Here is a 21,959-nt window from a genome sequence, read left to right on the forward strand (position 1 = left end):
ATGAGACAGTCCATTTATATTTGGTGCATTTCCCCTTGGTTGTTAGGTTGATGTGCTTGATTTAGAACTGGTAGTGTTTCATCACTTTGGCAACTTCTGTAGATACAGTATTGTCCTGTAGAGCAATGCTGTGCCCAAAGAACGTACTTCAAATGTATTTACAGAACCACTTGTGCAATTCAGCTAAAGACCGTTTAATAGGCTGAATAATACCTTTACTTACTACTATTTAGAAAGAACTTTGATTTTTTTCATATCCTGGCTGTCCTTCAAGGAGGCAGCAACCGGAGATGCCTGCCCTCCTGCACACCATAGGCTCATCTTACCTCTGGTTTAAAAGCAGAATCAATCTGACAGAGAAGTAAAACAATATATTTAGAACTTACCAAGTGCTGCTGTGAGTCATTCCTGCAGGTGAACCATGTCAAAAAGCCCTTCCTAATTTGCTCACTCTTAACTAAGGCTACTTGATGCTCTGCCTGTGTTGCAGTGGGAGAGCTATAGTGTAGACCTACTGCTGATGATTGCCAGAGGTAGAACGATTGTCGTTGAACTCCGCATACAGTAGTCACAGATGGCATTAACAAATACACTAATTTTCTGGTTTCTTTTCTTATCGCTTCCAGGGTTGCTGTCACTGGTAGGCTTGTAGCCCTACAAAATTAGGAGATAACACTGGGCTTGTTTGACACCCACCCCCACCCCCCTACCCCCCCAAGTATCGGTGCTTATTAGCTTGCAGTTCTGGGAGACTGAATGGCTAGGGAAGAGGCTGTATGTGCGTTCTGTATTTTGTTTCCTGACTACATGGAGTATTATGTGTGCTTAGAATAAAAATGCAGTCTTCTGAAACAAACCACTTGGGAAATGCTGCTGTGAAAATGAATTGTGAATTACCCTACTGGTTCATAATTATTCTGAATAATGTATTTCAGTAGCTTTGTGACAAAACAAATGAGTTTGTGTGTGTGTATATCTATCTGTAAAAACAGGTAATTTAAAAAATATTTTAGATATGTACATCCACATATCTGGAAAACTGTAGCAAAATCAGGTTTTGTAGTTCCTCTTTAGTTATCTTTGAGAGGTATAGTCAAAAATCAAGGTTTTAATTTCTTTTTCCAGCTAAACTTTTATTTTTCAAGCAGAGTAATATTGGTAGTTTTTCTTTATTTAATTTTACTTTTTTGTTCGTGGAGCCTTGATGGCTATCATATCTGTCGTCTGAATGCAGGTTCAACAAAGTGTGAGGGCTGATGATACAACAAAAATACTGCTTTGACTATGCTTCCTAGGTCTAGGTCAAGCCACCATTTTGATTTCTGTTTGCACTGATTTGTAAGTTTATTGGGAATTTGCTGTAGGCTGCTGCTGTTGTATCCTCTTGGAGACAGCATCCTGGATTGGATGGATGGTTTGATCCAGCTTAACTGCTCCTATATACTGATGATGAAAGAATGAAGAGCGAAGTACAAAGAGCAAAATGCACTGTGCAAAAAATATTCATTTGATCTTGGTATGTAAATCTACAGTACCATGCTATATGGGTTTACCAGTTGGGTCTGTAAGCAGTGTGTGCTCATGTTTTGAGAGGAATGGTTTGTTGGTGCCACATTCCAGCCTAAGAGCTAAATCCCGTCTGCCAGATCTGGTATCTCTACAAAGGCAGAGATGTATCCATGGGTTCTTGTGGGAAGGAGGGGGGAAGTGTTTGCCTTCTTTTAAAGCCAGAGAGGATGGGATATAATTACAGTCACAGAGCAATATGTATGTTCACTGTGATGGTGTAGGTAGTTGTAGTAGATGAATATCAAAATTAGAAGTTTTAAACTCTTGGCCAGGGACAGATGTATAAGGGAAAAAAATAGATATGAACACATCTACACCCACCCCCCCCACCCCCCTTGTTTTTTTTTGTTTTGTTTTTTTCAGCATTTGCATCTACTTGAATAAATGCTGCAGTGAAAGTTCTTTGTAGCATGAAAGTGGCAATGTAATTTTTTTTTTTTTTTTTTTTTTTTAGGGGGATGGGGGTGGTGGATTTCTTGTTTGTGTCCTCTCCTGTGCCCTTACTTATTCCCATGAACACTAGTGCTGTCTCCTCCGGTGCTGCGAGTAGTGCCCCAAGAACTTTGGGCTGAGGGGACGTCAATGGAGTATACGAATATTGACTTAGCTAAGTAATGGTTTTAAATGTTGAGCTCAAATTATCTCAACACAATTACTGTATTACTCTTACATTTCAAAGGTTTACAGTTAACTGTATCAGCCATTTGTATGATCACTGTCTATCACCAGAATGAATTGATTGAACTGCATTTCAAGTACCTTAAAAATGTGTTGCTAGCAAGATGTATCTCTTGGAAGTGGTTATTCAGTAATGCACTGTGGCAGCGTGCCCATCTGATGTCTGTCGTGTGTATGTGACTGCATAAGGTTAGGCGAGTTGCATGGTGAGAAGCGCTTGTACAGATGACAGTGGAAAATTTCCTTTAGATTTAATATTCTGTGCGTCATATTTGTGGCAGTCCACTAGACAGTAACTAACACATGCTGCTGGACGTTGGCAACTTAATTCTTGCAAACTTGAGTGCTTTCCTTAATGATTCATGCAATTTAGGATTGACTTTTTTTAAATACTACTTCTAAAAAAAAAAAAGTAGCGTTCATATTTTAGATAGGAAAAGTGTACTGTACTAAGTGAACACAAATGTTTGAGAAGGTAAATAAGTAGAAACAATTTCTGGATACTTGTTTGTCTGCAGTGAAAGGGGAATTACTCTTTTCTCCTGAACTGAGAAAAAACATTTGAAAATCAGAGGTGGCAAGAGGAATCCTACTGGGATTCTGCTAGAGCAAAGAGTTTTTGAAAGTCTTGTCTGATCGGCAACAGTTAAAGGGGTTTCATTTTCATGCTGGGGAAAGTTGGAAGGCTGAGAAGGCACGTTGTAGTGTGTGTAGGCACATCTGGCTGAATACTAAGGTTTTACTGCAAGGCTGTTTCTACAATGCGTTTGTGAGTATCCACAAATTTCGTGTTAGGAAGAAGTATACTTAGTGTATTTTAATACAATGTACTAGGATTTTGGGAGTTTTTTTTCTTTGAAGTACTCTTGGATTTGTTCTGTTTTTATGAATTACCATCTCCTTGTGAAAAAGCAAACCAAAGGTGAAGGCTTAATCTCTCCCTGGGGCACCTTGGTTGCTGCTTGCGTTGTTTTTTTTCCTCTTCTCAATTGTTCAGTCTCTTGACTGAAAGGAGAAGTTACATACATTCCAAACTAGTCTTAAATTTTACTTTGGCTCGTCTTCATCAGCTGTTTCTTGGGCCCCTGTGGGATTATTGTACCTAAAGTTTCACATGAAATGGATGGTACACTGCAGAGGAATGCTTGCTCTAAGGTGAAGTCATTTTCTGTGCCTAAGAAAGGGAAGTTGATGAGTTTTAAACAATACCACCTCTTTTTGGTTATGTGTGTAAAAAGTTCAGAAAGTAAAAGAGGGAACTAGAATGGGAATGTGTTTTGATTCAGCAACTAAAAACAGTTTTCTCTCACTTTTGTGCCTTAAACTGACATGGTAGATCTTCTATTGTTACTGGAAACCTATGCCCTACAGACTTTATTTTTAGCAAGGAAAAGGCTGTAGCTTGGAATTAGTTTTATGGTGTATTTGAATATTTTAGGTTTTTTACCTGACCTAAGGCAAAAGTATCTTATGGTGGGATGTGCTATTGGCATCACAAACGGTTATGTTAAAATGATGCTTTGTGTTTTTTCTAAACAAAGGCTGTAAATGATAGGCTTTCTTCATGTATGATATTTGTGGTTGCTAATGGTTTATTCTTGGAAGAGTCTTTGCATACGTTGAGTACTTTGAGATAGCGATGGAACGGTTCGCAAGGGCATGCGTGCCTTTCTGTAATCTAATCTCAAAAGACATGTTACTTTCACATGATGTGGTTTTGAAGGCTGCTTCTGTATGTATAAGGTTGGCAAAGTACCTCTGTTACTAAAGCAAAGGGTGATAAATATTAATAACGTGGTATAAGGCATACAGCAAGTACAGTTTCAAAATGTTATTGGGATATAAAATCTTTTCTTGCATGTATATTTTCCACAGTGTGTGTGTAATTTTCCACCAGTACACAGTAGTCTGTATAATCTGGAGAAAAACTTTGTCTTCCTTTATTGCTCAAAAACTGTGTTTGGCAAGCTTCCAAGTGTCCTAAAAGGACAGGGGGGAAGTTAGGTACAGGATATTTCAGCAGTCTATGGCTGTAACCATGAAGCTAATTGTGGAAGAGGTTTTGATAGCAGTTTTCCTAATGTTAGGGTTTTTTCTCTCTCATAAGGCACTTAAGATAATTTAGAGGATTTGTAATACTTCATTTATTTCTGTCTCTATTTTGAGTTTTCTGGTAATGTGCAGGATTTGTGTGTGTGTGTCTGTTTCTGTAAACTGGAGTTTCTATTTCTGTGTCACTGAGGTAAAGTAGGTATGCTTGGCTCCTCCTTGGTAGTGTTGTGGCCTCATGAATGCAGTTAAATGTTTTGCTGTACTTACGTGGTGCCTCAAAAGATTGTTAACTTAAGCTTTTTAATATTTCTGCTTAGAGACCTCTTTTTGCTGTTGGGTTTATGCATGTTAAATTTTTTTTTCCCAAGCTGTGTTGGAAAATACATCTTCAGTAAAGATAAGAGCTAAGACTTGCTTTGCAACTGTGTTTTTACTTACCTCCAGAATGGTTATCAAAGAGATGAGAGGCCAAGTACATCATGAAGGCATCTGCTGGAGGGCTCTTTAATTTTGTTTTTGTGTGTAGGAGACAGGAATGTACTACTCCCCCCCACTCCCCCTTATTACCATGACACTTTTTAAATTTCTGCCACTTCTTTGTTAATATGTCCTTGTAACATTTTCATAGATTTGCCCATCAGACGCGACTTTGATTTAATCACCCAAATTTTTTTAATTGTAGCTGACTGGAGTGTGCAGGAGTCTTGATTTTTCTACCATGCGTGCAAAACTACTTTTGCAATGCACCAGTAGTGACAAAGTTACGTTACTGTGTAATGCCTTTCTCGAAAACCCCACTCTTAGGGACACAGCTCAGAGTTGACCTTTATTTAGTTTTCAGAGGCTTTTTCTGCCATGTGCCATGCTTTTCTTTTGTATCTTGCTTATTTACATAGTGCCAGCTGCTTTTATTTTTTATGTGGTCTAACTGCTTTTAACCTTTTTATATAAACCTCATCTGAATTTTTTTTTTCCTGTATGTGCCGTTGTCGTCTTCATATTCTTTAATCTACTTTGTTCACTAGTCAAACACAGATTTGGATTTGTTTGTGTGTGTGTGCACAACACATTATAATAAATATCTATTCTGGAAAGATTAAGGGGTTATGTGTTAAAAATTTTTTTTTCTTTTTGGTGGGGCTTGCTACAGTATGTTTTAACTTACAGCTGTTACATAGGTATGTTGTTTTTCATCCTTGTCACTTCCCTGTGAGATGACAAACCTCTTCTGTATTTAAAGCATTGCACTATTGAGTAATTCTAAGATCAAAGTTTAGGTGAATATCAACACTGTTAGGGTTCCCAGTCCCTAGAAGACTCCTGATTTACGCTTCCATTTTTTCCTCATGAAACCATTATCACAGATCCCATGTTGATTGATGTAAATGCACCAGTGGGCTGCTGCCAGAAGCAGGGATCAAATTTATTTGTGATGGATCTAGCTGTCATATGGACACAAGAAAAGTCAGTTTGGTGAACTGATCCAATGGAAAACTAATTAAGTTGTTTAAAAAAATAAAAAGTCCGTTACTTCAGCTCTTTTTATCTGACTTACGGAAAAAAATGTGTGCCCAAGGGAGCAGAAGGAGCAGGGGCAGTATTCTTTAGCAGTTAGCCTGCCGTTATATGTAGTTAGATGTAAAGCAAAGCATTACCTTTAGGGTAGGCAGCAGTTCTTTGGAGAACCAGTTCTGCCAGGAGGCTGTAATCTGTGAGCTGTTAAAAGTGGACTGTATTCTAAGGAATACAAACATTTGGAGAAAGGCAACTTTAATGTTGTTTTGATGTTGAGTCTGAGATGAGATTATGAGATTTCTACTGCTCAGTTATTTTAAGGTTTATTTTTGTCAAGATTGAGCAAAAGGCAGTGTTTAAAGGTTTCCTTTAGTGATGTGCTAAATGTGATTAGAGGACACGTTCACAGATAAGACTCGTTCTTGAGCTTATATTTATTTCAAATACTGTGCTATTTGTATTATGAGTGGTATGGCTTCAGTAGTAATGGAATCTGAACAGATTGTCTTGTAACTGCTAACACGAAGTAGCTAGGGGTGTGGTTAACAAGCTGTCTGTTGAAACCTGAGTGAAACAGTTACTTTGATCTTTCCAAAACTCTTGGTCTAGGAGCGATCCCCAAGTTGTGTAACTTAACTCTTTTGCCACCCCTTTATATAACCTTTGGTTCGCAAAAGCTTCTTATTTGTGCTGGAAAATCTTGCGCTGGAATTGTTCCCTAAGCAAATGGGTTCAAGAACTCTGTTAACTTATGTAACTTTTTATAAATGTGACAGTTATTTTATTGGAGTAGATTCATTGCTGTTGAATGTAAAACTAAAAGAATATTGCACTCCTGAAATCTGTGTCCTGATCTTTGATATGATGAAATCAAGAGCATTGCAAAAGGAAATTGCATGGTATTTGGCATATCTGTTGATTTACTCTGTTTTTCCTTCAGTATGGGGTAATGCTTTCTTGAAGAGCTGGACAGGTGGATTTTCAGTGACATTTTCTTTTTCAGTTTCAAAGAGGTGAAAATGTGTTGTTTGAAGAAGACTTTGACAAACCGCTTCAGAACTGCAGTATATATTTAGGAATTTAGAAAAAATTAGTTCTATTTTATTAAACTGGTGTCTTGTTTCTTCAGGGTCATGATGAAGAAGCCGTTGTGGATATGGGCAAAATCAGCTCTACTATCAATACGAACTTTGAGAAAGAAGAACTAGAAAGTAAGTTTGTGGTGGTTTTCTCTTTGCTTAATGTGCATTTTTTGCCTTGGGATAAAAATCTATTTTCCTTCAAGTGCAACCAGTATCGCTAAAAGGAATCAGAATTTTATGGCCATCATGAAATTCTAGGAATAAAACCAGTGAATGGCAGATGACCTGTGCTGTTTTTTGTCTCTGTGCATGCTGATAAATGCTCACTGTTATTCAAATCTGTGACAGAAAAAAATGCTTAAAAAAAAAAAATTACAAAGCTTTCCAAGGAAAGCTTGCTTCTGAGATTGTAGGCTTGAAAAAAATGATTGGTGTCAGTAAGTAATTTCCCAGCATGAATGATGTCAAGTTCTGCAGAATCAAAACTCAGGGAACAGGGGCTGTGAGGGAGATGTTTGTTTTGTTTTCTTCAAGTTAAGTGTCCTTGTGAGTGTGGTCATGCACTTCAAATACCAAGAGCCTGAACAGATAACAGTGCTTCTAGTTCCGTGATAAACTGTACATTCTGTAATCTGCTGTCAGTTAAAGCATTATGGAATCCTGTGAGTCCTCATTATTTGATTCAGGATCCTGTGCTTAGGAACAAAAATGGCATTGAGTTAGTTTCATATAGCAAAATGCAAAATTAGGTACTTCGTCTAAGATACAATTTCTTATTGACTTGAAAAGGAAGTAGATTGGGATGAAGATTCATGGATTATGTTATTTAGTGAAGCCAGAGGAAAAAGCTAGGGAGATCCACTGTTAAAATCTTACTTATTCATCTTTCACATAGAATGCTCTGAAGCTTAATTAACATTTGCAAAATGCTAGAAGACTATCAGTAGATTCACTAAGTAGTATTTCCTGACAGTACTGACTCTTAAAGCTTCAGAGCACCGGAGAGCCCTGATAGCAGCAGTTTCTAGCTGAGAAAAGTTGATACAAGTTGCTGTCACATTTTCCTACACTGTGGTCTAACAAGAGACGGTTTGGAGTGATTAAAGTTGTTGGTTGCTGTTGCAGTCATACTCTTGCTCTGTTCCCTTCAGTCTGTTACTGCTTTCTGTCTTGCACAGTCACTTTTGTTTGTCTGACTGTACCATAAGCCTGGTTAAATATGTTAAACCACCAGAAAATGTAACAGTCCTGACAAAGGAAAATAATAAGAGACATCTCAGCAGTTGAGCGCCCCAAACCAATTTGTCACACAGATGGATGTGCCAGTGCTGAGCGGAGGAAGGAAGTGTGAATATGAGGCTGAGAGGTGCAGCGGTGGAGACTGCAATAATGCTAATTTAGATAGGGTTGAGCTGTGGTGAAACCACTGCTGAGTCTGTTTCTGCAGTTAAATCTTCAGTGCAGATTTAAGCTGTCTCCTGCTTTATTTCCTTCTCTTGCTTTTCTCTGGGAGATGACCCAGAAAAAGCATATGTGTTTTGCAGGGAGGCAGGGGTTAAGGGGAAGCAGGCATTCAGCTGGAGTAGTTTGCCGTGCAGCAGCATGACCAGCTGTAATGCCTCAACCACGAATAAGGACATGGGAATGTGCAGCCAGATCACTTCCCCAGTCTCTTTTGTAGCACGTTCACAGGAGTGCTTCAGCTAGTACAACGCTGTAGTTACACAAGATACTGGGTGAGAAGGCAAGGGGGTTCAGGCTGCTTGAGGCTATTTAAGCACTTGTATTGCTGACTGTGGAAAATACCCCTGTCTTGACCATGGCCAAAGAATAAATTAAGGTGAAACCAAGACTTCTGTTTCATGAGCAGCTGAGTCAACATAACAGCTGTTGAAAGGAGGAGATGAGATCTCACGGTCCTCACCTTGCTCTTAGCCATACAGCCTTATCTTTCCTTTGGCTACCTCTCACTCTCTTTGGAGTGACTCAGTGTAAGTGTCTCAATGTGAGAGAGGGCTGGCTATGCAGAGGTTAAGCAAATAACTAATAAGAAGTATCTGACAAGAAAAATGTGTTCCGGTAGGATTATCGCATATCTGAAACTTCATATAGACACACATTTTCACACACAAGTAGGAATTATTTTTGGTGATTACATATATTTCGTAGTATCTTACCTATTTGACATATTTGTAAGAAAATTGGGGGGGGGGGGGGCGTGTGCCTTTTTTTTTTTTTTTTTTTTTTTTTTAAAGAATGGAGAAAGGGAGGGACGGCATGTATTTTGACGTTTATCAGTGGAAACTGTTTAAAAGTAAGAACAAGAAGTTTTTCCTTTCCTGTACGAAAGAGAAAGGTATGTAAGTACAGTTGTTTATGACTCATATAGTTATCTTCTCTGAGATTCTCCAAAAGAGATTCTTTAGATTCAGGGTGTTTTAGAGGATAAATTTATGTGAACTTAAAGCTCTGTTTGTTTACGAGATCATTATTTATAAGCTATTATGATTAAAGTAGGTATGTGGGATTTCTGGGTTTTGTTTTTAATTCTGGTATTAGTCGTACAAGGGGAGAAATGGCATTGTTGGCTGCAAGCAGTAAAAAACCTCCAGATAGTGTTATTTTTCATTACTGACTTGTGAACATTTTCTTGTAGGCTTAGGACGACATACAGTCAAGCATTAGGTATTGTAAGCGTTTTAAAACCTGAAACTGTTTCAGTCCAGTATTCCAACTTGTTTTTCTGGTGACTTGAAAAGGAGTTCTAGGAATTTGGAGCCTTTCCAGAATTGTGGATTGATTCATTTTCAAGGAAAGGCAGCAAGCAGTTATTTCAGTTCAGCTGTGATGTGAAGCACCAAACCTTTAAGAGCCAGCATGGACAGGTGATGTTTAACTTCTTTAAAGCCTGTACAAACTAATGTTGATTGGTTTGATGCTATAGAAGGCATACTTCTGTTACTAATACTAAAGCAAAGGTTTCTTGGTGTTGTCAATATTGGATACTTCTATTTTCTGGAAATTTTGTGATGAAATATTAATGGAAAGAGGGCCAGATGCTAAAGGGGAAAACAGATCTTGGAGTTAGGGCTTCCCAAGCTCTGCGCTCTATTTATGGTGGCTGGGAAAGTGTGGTACATATCCGGAGTGACAGTGTTTAGGTTATAAAGGTTAGGCACAGGCTACTTGTTTTGTAACTCTCTTCCTGTAAAAGAGAAATGGGTAGAGATGGTAAACTGCAATTGTGGGCAGACTGTGTGTGTACTAAATAAAGGTACTGCACTTTACTGAGGCTGTAAGGCCTTACTTTGAAATAACAAATGTCAGTTTACAGAAGAGCTAGAACGGAGAATAACATCTTAAAATAACATTTTTAAGAGTACCTAATGTTCTTAACTTGATGCCAGACTCTTTGAGCTGCAATGAATGAGAGTAATAACAAAATAAGGCAGGAGTTGGAAGTAAGGCAAGAATAGTAATGGCAGAGGTATTTCATGCCATCTTGTAAAAGGCATTTTTTGTTAAGAGCCATGTTTAAGGAGAACTTTCTTAAACCTGAGTTAATATGTTTGGCTTGATATTACCAGCACCTGTCTTTTTAAATATGTAGTTAGTTTCCCACCTTGATTTGAGGATACACGTACCAGATACAGTTTAAGCGAAAAAGGGTATATTCTGTTATTCTTAGCAGACCAGTTACAGGCATCCCAAAGATAAGGAGTTTACATGTAACAGAAGTCGTGTTCCAGGAACAATCTGAGGTCAAGAGTGTGTGTCTCAGTAGACTAGTTTTCTGTGGCATAAATCCAAGAAGCAGCTTTCAAGAGTTAAGATGATTTAATAGCTACTCAACTCTCACACTGTCGTGTGGCAGGTGTAAGTAGTGTTTACATTTCAAGTGATGCTATTATCTCTGATACCTTGATGGTTTAGAGCCTTATTTTTTTCCTTTAACTAAAAAGTACAGCTGTTTTCTTAATCTTAGTTGATAAGGACAGGTAATTAAATAATCCAGCATTTTTTTCCCCTGTAGAAGTGAATATTGTATATCTAAGTGGAAAACTTGCTTTACAAGTGTTTTGCAGTTCAATGTGTTATGAATAGTTAGAAATTGTTTCAGAATTATGAAAGGGCTTTGGGGAGCTAAGAGAACTTATATGGCAATTTGTAGTAGAATGTACTGCTAAGATTTTTTTTTTTTTTTCAGGTGGCAGGTTTACTATTACTCCTTATTACTCCTTATATTATTATAACTTTTAGATGCATCTAAATTGCAACTATTCAAAAACCCGTGAATAGTCCCTGTAAAATCTCTCAGGAAGACAAGTTGTACAGGAGCAGGTAAACAGAAGTAATACAACAGGACATTGTAGCTGCTGGCCCTTCAAGATTGTGCTCAGTATTTATGTTTTTATGTTCTGTAATAGGCTGTACTAATCTAGACAGGCAGCAGAGAACAGGTTTCTTATGGTTCTCAAACTACAGAATGAGTGCTTGAACCTTTAAGAGACTCCTTAATGGTCTAGAAAAGAACTGTGTTTAACAGAAAAAAGAATTTTGAAATGCTGTTTCTCATGAAGTTGTATCTTTTTATGTGGTCAAAAAGTAGAAAAATGTGTAACTGCTACTGAAAACAAAAGTAATTTAGGATGGTCACTAATGATTCTTGCAGACTACCTTTCATCCATCCTCTCTAGTGGTATCTCTGAATTGGAAATATCTTGCCTGCTCCTTAGTTTAGGTTGAACTGAGAGCAAGCAAAACCATGTCTGTTCAGATACAGTACAGCCAGTCAGGTATGAGACATGGTCTGAGTCATATGCACCATCAACAAAATGTTCACTTGCACAAGTTGTGCTAGCAGCTGGTATAGGATAAATTCTTTTGTCCTTATTGTTCAGAAATACATGTTAGCTGTGCTCAGCGCTTCTCTATAAGTCACAAAAATTGAGGATGCTTTCCTAATACGATTTTTAATGCAATCTTGACTAAGTGAATTTTGGAATTAAGCTGCATTGCTACACCGTTGTCACATGTGTGTTGAAAATTTAGTTATAATATCTTCTGTTGTGGGAATTCTGCATTATACAGTTCACAGGCAAGTTGCTCAAGACTTCTTGTCCTGTTCATTTATGCAATATTCAGACCTCTGTGTAGAGAGAATAATTGTCCTCAACTTACATTATTTTGTTATTTGTGGTGTTTGTCACAAAGGTAAATCCTTAACAAATGCTATCAAAACTGTTTTCAGACTGTCTTTTGAGAAGGAAAGTTGGCAACCTGATTGTGTAGACATAAAATTTAATAGAAGTACCCAAAGTGACTAGACAAAATTTTCTTTGTTGATGTGTCATCAGTTTTGGAGGCAGGGGGTTATTTCTAATTTCTAGAACAATCTTTTTGGAAGTTGCTTCTGATTCTGCCACACGCAGTATTTACAAATTGCTATAAATTCTGAAATTTTTATTTGCATGTTAAATTACTTGCAAATTACTGGAAAGATACAGTGTAAGCTCCTGGCAAGTGAAGCTTAATAGCAGTTACTTGAGATAAGAGACTTTTTTCTTTTTTTACATTATGAGACTTATTGATGGTAGCCTAACAAGAGCTGAGTATAAAAAAGCATAGAGTAGTACATCCTAAAATTCATATTCTTTAGCTAGATAACAGCTGTATAAATTTAAAAAAAATGTTTTAGCAGTTTTGATACCACTGTGGTCCTCATCCTTGAGGGAAATTACTTGTTAAGAAGATCTGTTTGTTGAATAATGAGTGTCCTTGGGACACTTGTTAATTTCTTATTTGTGGAAGGGTCTCAACAGCTAAGGAACCCTTCTGCATACCCCAGTTGATGACAGGATATTTTATCTTGCTAAAGAAGAAATTATCCAACTTTACAATCTTTCTGACTGAGTTGGGACTGAGTAGTAGTATCCATTCTGAACGAAGTCAACATTTTTGCATATGTTTCAAGTAATTTGTTAGAATAACAATAGCATTACTAATTTGATTTTATTTAAAATACAATATATAGTGTATGTATGATGTATGAATGTGCATGGTATTCTATTCTGCTTTAAAGTAAGGAAAACATTCTCAGAGAAGACAGCTTTTGTAATGACAAATCTATTTATGATCTAGGTGTTGCTTTATGGGAAGCGTAGACTTCAGTAATTTCGGTGACTTCTGCATGGGAACTGGAATGCATGTGTAGGGAATCATAAAATTCATTTTAGCTATGCTTCCCTTCTTATGTAGCCAATTTAAAGTAGAAGATCTTTATGTAAATACTGAACCTTAAGTGAAAATAAGCTTTGAAGGAGGTGATGCAGCAAAGTGTAAGTTTTTCAATATGCAACTACTTTTTCTGTAGAGGTAGAGGGCACTACTGAATATGCATACCCTTGAATTGTTACAATTTCTAACAAGTAAGGCTAGATTGTCTAATATTCACCCTCCAAAACAGACAAAACTGTTCAATTACATTGTCTGTCCTCTAGTAATGGTTTTTCAAAGTGAATCAGTGTTTAAACTTGAAAAAGTTCATGAGAACATCTGCAGCAGACAGTAACTTTGCTTATACTTAAATCTTTAAAATCCATTTTGGGAAATGTCTGTGCTGATTTTAGCATTTCTTAAAACAGAGTTGTTTTTAAAATGGATGCCATTCAAAACAAATGCCTTTTACATAAAGGCATAAAATAAATATTTAATGTAAAATAGACTAAGATGGAAGCAATGCTTTTTAAAAGTTTGACATAAGCTGTGCCTTAACATTTTTTATTTTCAAACTTCTTTTATTTGAGAGAACATTATATAATGCTTCTGTTCTGACTGCATCAGAAATTTTGTAAAAAGGTAACTAACTGCAATTTTATAATCTGAAACATCTGTAGAATTTTTATTCAAGTAGTAGGACCAAAAAACTGAAGTTTTACCAACCAGCACCAATTGGAACTTAAAACTGTCAGTGAACTTGATGGCCCCAGATTGGTCAAACGTAAAATTTTTGAGATGAGGCAGAAGAAATAGGAGACTGTACTTGATTCTGCAGCTTGTTGTTTCTTGATGGCTTTTCATAACATTTATCTTACTGTTTTTAATCCATTTAAAATCAGTTGTTCCAAAAATGGGCTAAACCTGTGACTTGTTGGATGTCAGAAGTCTTTATGAATGGATCACTTCTCCATTTGCAATTTACTGAAAGCTAATGTTTCACAGCAGTTAAAGCTTTTAAAGTGTGAGGGTTTTTTTTTTAATTTCTGAACACTTCTTGTTTTATAAAGAAAGTGTGAAAGCTTGAGGTTTTTCTCAAAGGGTGACCCTTACATGAGGCAAGATTCTTTCTGTAATATTTTTGTATCTTAAAATATCAGGAAATAGATGCATGTGGGGGCAAGCTGATCCATTAACTGCTGTGTGCAGCAGTGGTAAGAGAGAGGCGTGTGATCAAATTTGTAATGAGAATGTATTTGTGACCCATTTGATGAAGTAGGAAAATCTTTGCAAGTGTTTCTTTCAAAATACTTTACAAGCACAGTGTTAACAAATGTGGAAGCCTCGTGTCCTTACGGGGTATGGCATCTGTGAAGGGCTGAGAACATTGGTTTCTTTATTAGCGGATGAAGGGCCAATCTTCGGTCTTAATGGGACTTCTGCTTGCATAGCACGTTTCTAGGTTTTCTCCCCTCCAACAGAAACAACTCTTTCCAGTTGTCTCGGGTATGTATCCTTTTGCCTGAGCTCTGCTGCAGCGAGAGGCTGGACCAAGAACCTTCAGCTCAGATAAAGCGTGCGGCCCAACTACGGTCTGACTTGATGCACCATGCAAGGGCAGCTAGTCCCCCCTCCTACGGGTGCCAAGTGCCGGCTCCATTCCCAGGCGAGGGAGATCGGTGCTGGCAGTGGGCCACAAAGACCTGGGGTGGACATACCGTGCCAGAATCCCCGTGTAGCTCTGTCAGCTGTCACTAAGCTTTTCCTATTACTGTTATTACCTGCATGTCTAATGTAATTACTGATAATGCCTTCTTGAATATTGTTGATTGTGTCAGATAGAAATACGCAGTGCATTTTTCTCTTATGACCGCCACTACCAACTCATATTTGGTTTTAAGTCAGAAAAAAATCACTTCTGTGTGTTATGAGAAATCTGGCATTTACTGCTTTTGCCAGTCAGCGTAATATGATGCTGTCTTTCATTGTGCAGTGAGAAAACACTCTTACTGAGCTGCTTTAATATATGCTATGCATACTAGATTTTTGGATTATGCTTCTCAATTTTATCTATCCAAGTATTTTAGTACAAAGAGTGTATTCTCAGATATACTTAATTACTAGGAGCAACAGGAGATTTCAGAATAGAGCCCGGAAGGTTTAAAGGATTCTAAAGTATGCTGCGCTGTGGAGAACCTTTGGGGTCCAGCTATGGCATGTAACTGTCCTGTGAAAGAATTTTCCTTACTCCTTTATACAGATTTGGTCAGAAAATTTCATTTCATTTGCTTTGTTTTGAAAGCAAGAGATAATTTTTGTCAAATAATCCTTTTAACAAAGCACAGAAAAAGAGTCCATGGTAATAATAGGGCTTTTTAAAATAGTCAATTCATGCATGGAAGACCAAGATTATATTATTAATATATATTAATTACTAAAATGAAAGTATTTTAAATTTGTATTTTTATTACTATATATTCACTTGAAGTCAGCTATACTTTGAGCAAGACTGGACCAGATAGCCCACTTCCAGATGTCCCTTACAACCATAATTAATATATGAACTCTGCAGTTCAAATTTCTAAGTAACAGGATTTGAGAATTCACATAACTTGATTTTCTTTGTTTTCCCATGTTAACATGGGGAAGAATAGCCTTTTTTGTACGAAGCTTAAAAGGCATCTAGCTAACAAAATAATGGTTAGAAAAAAGAAAGCCCCGTGTGGAATTGTTGCCACAGGGTTGCCACATCAGAGCATTTTTGGATACATGTTTTTGATCTCGCTTGGACTTTGGGAGTCATCTCTGACCATATTCTTTGGGCTTTGGGGGAGAAATCAGGGAACTTAAACAGAGCATTTTCTATTCTGTCAATTTTATAGGACTTGATATCAACTGACTTTTGGAGTAAGACCAACCATGTGATGGAGACATGTAGCAAGCTCCTAACATTTAAATTTGTTTCATACTGATAAGGACCTTAAGTAGTAAATACTCTTTGTGGATTTGAACAGCTAAGCTTGGATGAAGTCATGTTAGATTAAAATGGACAATTATCTCTTGAGCTTTGTACTACTAAATTTAGTATCGGGCAGTCTACTAATTCTATTGATTATTAGTTTAAAGTAATTCTATAACAAGCTTTGCTTGACAGTGGTACTGTGGTACAGATGTTTATGTGAATAAAGTTTTGAAGGTCACATAATTGTACTTTTCAAGCTTTTAAAAACTATATTCAAGTAAAGATTGTGTTCTTTTTAGAAATAACACTGATGCTAGTAGTATGAATTCCAACCTTTTTAGAGTTAATTTTTTCTCCATTGCTATTATATTAGTTGCCTTTCTGGCTTTTTTTTTTTTTGGTTAGGGTGAAGGGAACTGTAAGTTGTTTTGCCCAGTTCATTGGGAATGAAGGAAAAAAATCCCTGTGTTTTTGATTTTTTTTTTTTTTTTTTTTTTAGTTTTTCCTTGTAAATTGTGTTTGTAAGTAAATCTTTATCTGTCGATCTGCAAACATTAATTACTCCTATCTGAATAATGAATCTTAAGGGAACACAGAGCTACTCAATACAGCTGCCTTTATTTTTAGAGGGTTTCTCAGTGTGCTTTGCTTTGTGGAGTTAGAATTAAGGTTAAGCTTATCCAACTTTTATTATGCAGTTTTGCCCTGTCATTTGGAGTTGAATATACCTGCAACATGTTTTTGGGTAGTATACTCAACAGCAGTAGTTTTGGATTTCCTAGGTAGTAGTGGAAATGTCTTTACGAATGTCTGTGATAAAAAAAAAAAAAGTGCCTTTCTTAAGGAACAGTCTGGTGCACTCATAAACTGCTGTTTGCAATAGCCAAGCTTTCATTGGTTAGTCTGTTGCATTGCTGGCCCCATGCTTGCTCCAAAAACCAAAATCATTCAGAGGCTCTTTTTCAACATTAAGTTTTTTCTTGAAGTTATTCTCATAGAATTACATTGGATTGTGATGCATTTTACTTAATCATCGCTGAAAGTCATCTTGCTTGTCAGCATTTCACATTAGTCCCAAAATAAAGTGGCAGGTGTAGCAGTCAGATCACTTTGCATATACAGAAGTGATTTGGGGAAGGTATTCTTGTTTTACATTTGCCTGCAAGACAGTGTCTATGTGAGGAAATAGCCATTCACACAATAGTCATTTCTGGGCAGCGAGGGCTGAAGGGCAGGTGTCCTGGTTTCAGCTGGGATAGCGTTGATTGAGCAAGCGGCTGTGTGGTGCTTAGTTGCTGGCTGGGGTTAAACCATGACAGTAGGATAACCCACTGCTAGTCTGTTCCCTTTGTCTTTGTGATACCCTAACCTGTTGGGGTAGTGAGAAGGCACTGTCTTTAAAGTTTTCTTCTGGAGTAGAAAGTAATACCGAGTGTTGCAGGTTGTGGGCTGGCTGCCCACGTTGAGGACTAAGTTGGCAGTGCCTACTCGGTGTGCCTTGAAGCAGCTGTGAGGCATCTGGACATAGTGATAGCTGAGAGGTCAGTGCATTTTGGGTAGGAAAGCAATTTGCTATGGTTGCAGGTTGTTTAGAAACACCTTTGGTTTGTTGCTTAATTCAGCTTGGTTTTCCCTAGCTTTTACCTGTCCCTTTGCAAGGTATCTGCTTACCTCCAAACTTTTCTATTGAAAAAAATTTTCAGTCAGACTGCAGTTTTGTAATAGGAGGTAGACTTCTCGTTTCCTTGTTCTACCTGTCCTCCATGCAGCAATACGGCCTTTGACTATGGAAATGATCACGCTATTACAAACGCTAATTTTTGCAATAGCAGGGTGAATTGTTCAAGATGGAGGGTCCTGAAAAAATGGTATGGAATTTTTGTTTGATCTTTAGTACAGAAAGCAATGTGGGATTTTTGTCTTAATTTATGGGAACAGCAAGAGACCAAAATGTGGAAGTCCTAATTTTTCAGGAGGTAAAATCTTGAACAATTTCAGATTCCTGAAATTTTCTAGAAAGTAATCACCTGCAAGGTTTTTTTTTTTTGTGTAATGATCAAAACACATGCTTGAAACAGTCTTACTAAGAATATTAAAACAAGCTGATAATATAAAATGCTCTATTACTAGAAATATGTTCAGTTTCTCTTAGGAAAAAATAGCTCCTGCAAAAAATCAAACACTTTGAATAAAAGTGTTTCACTATATATATATCTATAGTTTAATACTTGCTAATTGAATGTATAAAATAAAACAAAAATCCAAACAGGCAGGGTAAGAGCATTTGCAGTGAGTGGTGGGTCACTTGGTTGCACCAGGCAGCTTTGAGTGGGGTGTGGTGAGTAATGCAGCTATTTTTGAACCTAGCACTTTTGCTTTCCCTATACATAAGATTATTGTATCACAGTTGTATCAATAATGTGACCATTGTTAATGGTGCCACCTAGTCATATTATACATCAAGTGCATTGATTTATGTTTAGATGTCACATTTGCATTAATTTCTCTGGGAATTGCATTATGTATAGTAGTGATGGAGGGTGGAGGTCACGCTGACCGGTGGGGTCTGAGTGTTCTTGTTGGAAGAAGCTCACAAAAGTGAAGTCTCTCTCTCTCTCTTAAATAGGTCTGATGAATGCTTCAACAAATCAATCTGTTTTCCACTCTTACATGGAAACAAATAGCTTTTAATATGCTTAATTTCAGAGTTGGTCATAGTGCCAATTAAAATTCTAATTAAACTAATTAAAACTAGTGTTGGAAGTCTGGCAAGAATCAGGTCTTGTAATTTGAAATGGAATCTTGACAAAATCAATTAAATGTTGAACTTACTCATGCATTATTACTGATTTTTTGCTTAGCCTTTTTACTCATGTAGCACTGTAAAAATATTGCTTTGTAAAAGTTTTGTGTATCTTTTTGGGCTTAGAGGTGCTTTTGTTGGAAAACAACTTTGACATACTACCACTTTTTGTTTCTTTAAAGCTCTGTAATTGCTAGAACTTTTCAATACCCTTAATCTAGTGTATGTGTGTGCTATACACACATATATATGTGCATGTATGTGTACAATCACGATTCCTAGGGCTTGCTTGTCCTCTATAAATTTGCTGAATTTGCATCTTTCTAAGAGCTGGGAACCCACTTCCTTTTCCTTTTGTTACTGTCAGTCTTCTGTAATAACTCTTCTACAGTATGAAACAAAGTATTTAGTGTTAACCTCCAGGCTTATAGTTAATGTGTCTCTTGCTGAGATTGTTTGTTTAAAAAGGAATTGAAAAAGTTATTTTATATGCTAAATCCATTACAGGAGACATGGTAGTAGTATGTTCATAACAGTCTGTTGATTGATTTCTTTTGCCAAGTTGTTGATGCTAGTATTGCCTCAATGTGAGAGGTCAAAGGAAAAACAAGATGTTTAAAGTACATGTTTTAAAGAGCAGTATGTATTAATTTGAGGATGTGCTACCTAAATTTTTTGAAAAATTCTAGAATAGAAAAAAAACCCCAAACAACCCAACCTTCTCTAAGTTATTTGATGTTGCGGCATACATTTCCAACTGTAAGTTCTTTATACGCTCCTAAACTGATACTAAATTAGTGGTATAGTTGAACATCAGGTTCACTTAGATGTGTGACATGCTATGTGAAGAAATATTGGCAGTTCATTCAAGCAGAGAAAACTTGCAGACTCTAAATGATGGGTGATTTCTTACGTTCATAAACTGAACTAGGAGATTACATCTTGCCATTGTAATGACTGTCCCGATACGAATCCCTGCAAACAAGAGGAGTATCGTGTGATGTCTCTGCCTTGCCCTGGTGTTTATCGAGTAGCTTCTTTCAGTGTTACAGGTCAAGCTTGTGTTTCTATGTTACTTGTTTCACAACTGAGTTCTTAAATTGGGCCATATTCTTATTCAGTTTATCAGGGAAATGAGTATAGCACTAGTTCCTTGACAGTGGGGCAGAAGAGAAAGGAAATGGTAATATTAGTTCACTAAAGGTAGTTTTGCAAAGTGCTTTTGGGTTTCTTTTTGTCAAGCTCCTTGTCTTTTTGACTAAGACACTAGTTTTGGGCAGGAGGTCGTTTTTTATTTAATTGTTTCCTTTTAAACTTTCTTGAAAAGGCCACAGAGCTGTGTATATTGGAGTTCACGTCCCATTTGGAAAGCAAGGCCGTCGACGGCATAGGCATCGTGGGCACAGGCATCACAGAAGAAAAAAAGAAAAAGAGACTGACAGAGAGGATGGCCGAGAATCTCCATCATATGGTAAGAAATTTCTTGTGTGAGTTCTTTGTGTCTCTTGAAAATAAACTTACAGTAGTTCCCCTGTGCTTAAACATTGTTTGTTTTGTGCTGTTTCTTTTTTCCTCACTGTAATTGATGTCTTTCTACATACAATCAGGCAAGGATTTTGTGGTTGTGTTTTATCTAAATCAAAAGCTGTTGGAATTCATCCAGGTGTCTGCGTGAATGTTCAGCAGCCTGCACTGAATAGGTTAGACTAGAGCGTCATAGTACTCGCCTGTAGCATAAAAATCTGTGTTATTTAAATTAGACACCTTTTTTCAGATTGTGTAGTCTTGTAATACTCTGTCACTCAAGATTTTTGGAAGTATGAGTATAGCTGTGAAGCAGCATGTGCCATGGTAATTTGATCAATAATCCATTAAAATATTTGCTTCAGCCTTCTTGCTGTCTGTTAGGAGGCAGAACAATTAATTACTGTTACTAAGTTTTTTTAGTTTTGGATCAGGCACTGCCTCCCCCCCCCCCCCCCCCCCCCCCCATCCTCAAGAGATGATAACTTTGTCATATCATTCTCTGAAATGAAATTATTTAGCAGTACTCTTAGCAGTTTGTCTTCGAGACCTCAAACCCACTTTTATTCCTAGACTGTAATGAATGGGAAGCTTATGGTGCAATGTTCCACCTCAAGTGTGGACACCACGCTGTTCACTGTCACCTTCCTATGACTAGAACCATGTTCTACATGGGGCCAGTTCCCTGAAACAAAGGAGTTCTCAAATGGGAATGCATTCACAAGTCCCCTTTTACCATTCTCCTACAGTTCTTAGTTTCATCCATCTTCAAAACTTCCCTTCCCAAATACAAATTGTTATTGTTCGATCTTATGTTTGTAGAGTCTCGTTATACACGTTCTGAAGCAGCAAGTAATATTAAATTGATAGAAATTCAGTTCTCTTTTCTGGTCACTTCTGTGTCCTGGTTACACAGGATATGGTAGGGTTCTTGGGATATGTTGGTTTTGGGACAGAAACAATCTGCTGTAGGTCTTCGTTGATAATGAATGTGGTTTGTATTCAAGAGCTCATTTCAGAATTATGTTACTGGATGATGATGTATGCCAGAACAACAATGCAAAAGCAAAATTCAATTTTGAATGAAGTTTATTAGTAATTCAGCTGTTATGTCTGAATCTAAAAGGCGATCTTCCTTCTGCAGTGGAAGCATACAGTTGTATGTTCAGATCTAGCAGCTGTGAGAGTGACGTTTCAGTGAACAAAGTGAAATTTTTAAAATTGAGATTTACCTGGATTTTCTATCTCTGACCTTCCTTGATACAACACTGCGATTACTGCATTATTGAACCCTTGTAATTTGAAAGCTCTCCCTTGAGTTGAAACAAGGTCTGTGTATAGGTATTAAAAATACCGCTAAACCCATGTGTTTTTATCATTGTTTTTTTGAAGTTTTGCTCATAGCACTTGTATTTGATCAATAAAGATAGTTAAATTTTGTTACGAGTTATTACTGATCCTGTTCCACTAGGCATTATACTATGCGAAGTTAAAATATTTCCTCAACATTTTAGCTGCGTGCTTTCTACTATCCTATGCTAATCTATGTACAGTGCTC

The 21,959-nt window shown here is 37.2% G+C and overlaps 1 protein-coding gene across 2 annotated transcripts in view; it reads left to right on the forward strand.

The window, feature by feature from the left end:
* SLC4A7 (solute carrier family 4 member 7) overlaps positions 1-21,959 on the forward strand; it is a 97,616-nt gene that overhangs the window by 30,216 nt on the left and 45,441 nt on the right. For both annotated transcript variants that reach the window (XM_082309167.1, XM_082309168.1), the window contains exons 2-3: positions 6,944-7,025; positions 20,205-20,348. In XM_082309167.1, the coding sequence (XP_082165293.1) occupies positions 6,944-7,025; positions 20,205-20,348 (226 nt within the window). The remainder of the gene's footprint in view (positions 1-6,943; positions 7,026-20,204; positions 20,349-21,959) is intronic.

This window comes from Platalea leucorodia (genome assembly GCF_965183815.1).
Source record: "Platalea leucorodia genome assembly, chromosome: 1".
Classification (NCBI taxonomy): Eukaryota; Metazoa; Chordata; class Aves; order Pelecaniformes; family Threskiornithidae; genus Platalea; species Platalea leucorodia.